Source organism: Podarcis filfolensis (genome assembly GCF_964270895.1).
Source record: "Podarcis filfolensis genome assembly, chromosome: 2".
NCBI classification, from domain to species: domain Eukaryota; kingdom Metazoa; phylum Chordata; class Lepidosauria; order Squamata; family Lacertidae; genus Podarcis; species Podarcis filfolensis.
Window position 1 is genome coordinate 15,989,297 of NC_139605.1, and position 6,000 is coordinate 15,995,296.

The 6,000-nt window shown below is 44.1% G+C and overlaps 1 protein-coding gene across 3 annotated transcripts in view; it reads left to right on the forward strand.

Moving 5' to 3' along the window:
* VARS2 (valyl-tRNA synthetase 2, mitochondrial) overlaps positions 1-3,442 on the forward strand; it is a 34,171-nt gene extending 30,729 nt beyond the window's left edge. For all 3 annotated transcript variants that reach the window (XM_083600527.1, XM_083600528.1, XM_083600529.1), the window contains 3 exons: positions 83-264; positions 1,207-1,356; positions 2,949-3,442. In XM_083600527.1, coding sequence (XP_083456653.1) covers positions 83-264; positions 1,207-1,356; positions 2,949-3,053 — 437 coding nt within the window. In that variant the 3' untranslated portion in view covers positions 3,054-3,442. The remainder of the gene's footprint in view (positions 1-82; positions 265-1,206; positions 1,357-2,948) is intronic.
* The last annotated feature ends 2,558 nt before the right edge of the window (positions 3,443-6,000 follow it).

A 6,000-nucleotide genomic window follows, 5' to 3' on the forward strand; every position in this document is an offset into this window, starting at 1 on the left:
TGCCCCCTCCCTCCAATTGGCTGATACCTTTGATTGTCTGAGGACAGTGCCTGTATTTTTAAATCTCTGTGTCTGTCCCTAGTGTATCTGGTTTGCCCAGAGGCAGTTCCCCGTGGCGTATATCAGACCTATCGAGAGTCCCTGCAGACTTTGTCCTTGGCTGGAACTCTGAAACTCCTCTCAGGTATCGAGGGAGCAGAACTACCTGCGAGTTGCGTGGCTGCGAAGGGGCACGAGCACACTGCCATCTATGTGGATCTGCAGGTAAGACCCAAGTCGGGGCAACTGCTTGGTTCAAGGAAACAGGTTCATAAGGAAACCAAAGAAAGGTGGTGTTATAAGAAGAAAAAAAACTGCTCCCTTTCCCTTATGGGGTATTCCAGAGCCCATATAGAGTCCTTAAGTGGGTTCCCTATTGGTAGGAGAAAACAGAGTTATATTGAGAAGCAAAGCAGCTAGTAAGCCTGATCTTTATCAAAGAACTGTTGCAACAGGGTCACCGCACGCAGGAGGGATGAGAACCCTGAACAATGGTGCACAAGCCCCTATATAGACTTTTGAAATTGCCCGCCCAGTAGCCCAAGACCACCACCCCCTGAAACATCATAAATACATCACAGAAGGAGGCCATCTACAGCAGAAATCCTGCCTAACAGGATACCTGATAATGGTCACTGATTGCATTACCTGGGCAGTTTGACCATTCTTTTGTGATGGTAAATACTTTTAGATCCTGAATCTGGTTGTACTATTTTATTGTTGTTAGCTGCTCTGAGCCTGGCTTCGGCTGGGGAGGGTGGGATATTAATAACATTTATTATTATTATTATTATTAATAGGCTCACCCTATTCATACACAAATATGCCCTTAAGGCAGGATTTGCAAGCCAAAAGACAATGGGAAGGCTTTCCCTATTTGCCTCCCTTATTGTAGAGGAACATTTGAGGTCATTGGGAGAGTAAAAATGGCATCAGAATTGCTCTTCTGTACTATTTCAGACACATGGTTTCATATATTTAGATATGTGTGCATTTATGAATATTCTGCATTTGAGACCTTAAAATTCTTGTAACAGTGGTGACCAGGTGAAATGCATTGTGGGAGGATTATGGCCACCTTTCAGGGAGTAACTTCAATGGAGTCTAGAAGGAGGTTCTTTTACATGTGTATCATGCATTGAACCCGTGACTCTTCTCTCACCATAGGGATTGGTTGATCCCCAAAAGGAGCTCCTCAAATTTGCATCTCGGCAAAAGAAACTGGAGCGGCAGCTGGCAGATCTCACCGTACGGGTTCAAGGGGCCAGATATCAGGAGCAGGTCTCCCCAAAAGCCAAACTGGATCACCAGCAAAAGGTATTAACTGCTATGGGAGGTGGCTATGGTTGCACACCACATTAAACAACAGGTAATGTTGTGGGGGTAAATTGTGGGACTTGGGTGGCGCTGTGGGTTAAACCACAGAGCCTAGGACTTGCCAATCAGAAGGTTGGCAGTTCGAATCCCTGCGACGGGGTGAGCTCCCGTTGCTCGGTCCCTGCTCCTGCCAACCTAGCAGTTCGAAAGCACCTCAAAGTGCAAGTAGATAAATAGGTGCCGCTCCGGCGGGAAGGTAAACGGCGTTTCCGTGCGCTGCTCTGGTTCGCCAGAAGTGGCTTAGTCATGCTGGCCACATGACCTGGAAGCTGTACACCGGCTCCCTCAGCCAATAAAGCGAGATGAGCGCCGCAACCCCAGAGTCGGTCACGACTGGACCTAATGGTCAGGGGTCCCTTTACCTAATGTTTAATGTGCAACACGAGCAAGTGGCAATCTGGATTGTGTGGCTCAAAAGTTGCTTCTTTGCTCTGGATTGTAACAAACTTTATTGCATTGTCTGAGCCCAAACTCGTGACTTTATTTTCGCCGAACGAAACTGCAAATGGTACTATGGTTTGGCTGGAGAGAAACAAACCTTTTGAGTGTCACCAAAAAAAGCATATGGTTATTTTCGAAATACTTCATTTTTGTTCTGGAAAACAATACTTTTTCCCCCCTTTCATTTTAGACTTTCGACAATAAAAAATAATTCCTCATTATAATTTTCTTTTTCTTTTAACATCTTTATTGAAGGTTCAAAAAGTACATAGTTATATGTGCACTAAACATGGCAAGATGTAAATAAAAGAGAGAAAAGGAGAAATAGAAACAGCCCCCGTGTAGAAGGGAAAGTAAGGGGGGGAGAGGGAAAACCCCCCAAAACTGTATACCTTACAAGGTTATTATTGTACTTCACCAGATCTTAACCTGGTGTAAGAATGGATTCCAAATATCATTGAGTTTGTCCATGGCAAGTCTGCATTTATTTGCAAGTTGCTCATATGCTGCGAGTTTGTATAAGTCTTCAATCATAGAAGGGAGCTGCATTTTTCTTTTTCCAATTCATCAGTATCACTCTTTTTGCTGTGGAAAGGGTATGGAGCCTCAGTGCCCTCATTATAATTTTCTTCTGTTATAATAGTATATCTGTCCTGTGCTTTGCTATTCAACCATAAACTGTTTCTTGGGGCTGATGTCTATAGGATTATACTGCAAGTTTCAGCAAACGAAATAGCATAAATACGTGTTTGTGACATCCTTTGGGTATGAACTTGTGGGAAAATAAGTCTGTACAGTGGTACCTCTGGTTACGTACGTAATTCGTTCCGGAGGTCCATTCTTAACCTGAAACTGTTCTTAACCTGAAGCACCACTTTAGCTAATGGGGCCTCCTGCTGCTGCCGTGCCACCACGGCGCGATTTCTGTTCTCATCCTGAAGGAAAGTTCTTATCCCAAGGTTAGCGGAGTCTGTAACCTGAAGCGTATGTAACCCGAGGTACCACTGTATTAGTAACAGCCAACCCTCCTTATCTCACTGGTAGCAGTGATACTTCATCTGTGTGTTTAACTTTCTCCTTTTTTGTCACAGATTTCCTTGCTGCATTCCAAGCTGGAGCAAATAGAACAGGCCAAGTCAGCCCTGCAGAAGATGCCTGTGAGGCAGGGATTGTCTCCTGAATCACTTGAGCAGTGAGGACTGGCAGAATTAGCCTTAGGTGGATTAAATGAGAAGATATGGAAGACTGGGAAAATAAGTTGGAAACTCTGTCCGGTTCTGAGACACCCAGTTCTGCGATGGAGCCTGTCTTGCAGCAAGATAAAGGGTGGCGTTGGGTCGGCACACTGACTTGATTTTGAACACTTGGGGTCACCAGCTGGACTCCAGAAGCCTCCATGGACTGACATGCCACCTTCACAAGTTTAGAGAAGGGATATTTTATCGCCAACAACAACAACAATAATAATTTATTATTTGTACCCTGCCCATCTGGCTGGGTTTCCCCAGCCACTCTGGGCAGCTTCCACAAAAACCAAAAATACACTAAAATGTCATATATTAAAAACTTCCCTGAATGGGGCTGCTTAAGATGTCTTCTGAATGTCAGGTAGTTGTTTATCTCTTTGACATCTGAGGGGAGGGTGTTCCACAGGGCGGGCGCCACTACCGAGAAGGCCCTCTGCCTGGTTCCCTGTAGCTTTGCTTCTTGCAATGAGGGAACCGCCAGAAGGCCATTGGCGCTGGACCTCAGCGTCCGGGCAGAACAATGGGGGTGGAGACGCTCCTTCAGGTATACTGGTATACAAGGTTCAATGCCAGCCTTTACTGCTGCAGAAGCTGTGGAACCGTTACAGCATGCCCTTACCCAACCACCAAGGGCCAATCTTGTGTCACAGGATAACCACACACAGTATGCTTGATGGGTTCAGCTGTTCAAAACCTTCTCCAGGCAACTTGTTCTCACTCTCCGATGGGATGCATTCACACAGAGGGAATAAAGGACTTCCGGGTTGGTGCCACTGTTTAATGGCGGATTCCCTCCGAGCTCCGGAGGGAATCGGCTCCGTAGCGTCTGGGTCTGGCCGCTGCGGCGAAGCGGGGACCCTTAAAATCACAGGCGCGGATGCCTGTGAACACAGAGACTCGGCGGGCACCATTTGCGCCCCCCCAATCCGCGACGGAGCCTCTTTAAAGGCTTCGGAACGGAGGCAGGGTAAGGCGTGGTGCTGAGAGTACTCCCTCGTCTACGGAGTGAAGCCGCAAGCCATTGACAGAGAGCGCCAACTTCTTCTAAGAGTGATTGGATCCTAAAACATCAACCCGTGAGTAATACGGAGATTGGAACTTTAAAAAATTTCTTATCTTGGATTTGGAACGAGCGGGAAGGGGCTAAAAAGGAAGTCCACCCCCCCCTCTTTGTAAACAACTTAAAGCAAAGGACTGGGCAGCTAAGGTCGAGAGAATCTGTTTTTTGCTTTTCTTAACAAAGATCCTGACCTCACGGTTTGGACATTATAAGAAGATATTCTGGAGGATAAAAAGAATTTTGGGAGCTGAAACTACACCCCCCCCTAGACCCGGGAACGTCCGATGAGAAAGCCTGTTGCATGGAAGATTTTGACAGCTGTCAAGTGAGCTGCTAGTCAGCTAGTTGTCAGCTGGAAAAAGAGAACATTGTTTCTGCTGTTTTTGCTGGTTTATTCGGGATAACTTGTTGAAAATAAGGTTGATACAAAATAACTGGACTTTTGGTTTTTGAGCTGAAAGGAAGATTAAGGAATTAAATCCCCCTAGAGGGGTAACAAGGATACTACATTACAAAAATGGCTGGAGTGTCTAAATTCCAAGCAGAATTGGACAGAGCACTGGTTCTCTTGGGAAACTTACAAGATGAGTACGATGCTTTGTCTACAGAGGTATCGCTATTACACTGGACAGTAAACAACAGCTTGGAGTCTGATAAGGATTTGAAACAGGAAGCCTATTCAACTGAACAAATAAATGAAACCGAAAGCGTAGACACGATGGAGCAATATGTTCTTTTTGAAGAAAACGAAGGAGGAGATGGAGGTTTGCAGGAGTCAAAGGAGAGCTACAATATGAGGCCTGACATGATGATAAAAAAGGACAATAAAAACTGGATGTGGAAAGCCTGGTTTGATTGGGAATTTGGAAAATGGAGAGATCCTCTTTTGAGGAGATCTGAAGACCTGAGGATTATAAATTTGTTGAAGGTGGAAGCTGGAGCTGTGGGGACATTTGGATTTGAAAGAAATTTGAAACAAGAGTTGGAATACCCCATAGGCTTTGCTTTTGCTTTTAAGTATGGAGGACTGGCTAGAAGTAACACCGATTCTGTTGGGCCGGAGCCCCTCCGAGACCTGGGGCTTAACATCAAGGTCTATCAAAGAGACCGGCAGAAAGGAACTGAGAGAGACATAAGGGCCTCGGACCTGAGATCTCCAGGCTAAATAAATAATATAAAGACTGATGGATATTGGTTGGGGACTGGAACCGGGAGAAGGGTGGGTGGAGGTTGGGAATCCAAAGGGTACATAAGGATAATTTGCACTGCTTTATTTGTTTTATATTTTGTTAGTGGTAAGGAAATTGGGTAAACCGTGGAAGGGAAATTTTGGTCGACCTTAGGAAAAAGGTTTAAGAATAAATTAATGAGGTATAAGTATTGATGAGTAATTTCAATAAGGTGAAACTGGTTTTTTTTTCTTTTTTTTAAATTAAGTGAAAATAAGGCTGTTAAAAATAAATGGAGGAAATGGAAAAAAGAAATAAAGTAAAATAACAGTATGTTAGAATAAATGTTTAAGTTAAGGTGAAGAAATAAGTTAAGGACTTGCTGAATTGACAATTTAAATTGGAATACAAGAAGGGGAGGTGTGAGGAGGTCTGAGAAACAAGGTTGAGGAAAATAAGTATCAGAAACTGTATGTGTTTTTTCTATTTTTCTGTTTAGTTTCGAATATGCTTTTTTGTGTTGTTTTTATTTTGTTTATTTTTTTGTTTTTGTTTGTTGTGTGTTTTTTTGAAAATACCAATAAATATTTAATAAAAAAACACACAGAGGGAATAAATATGTGAGCCAGGCTGCCCATGGAGCCGCAGCCACCCACAAGTAATTCAC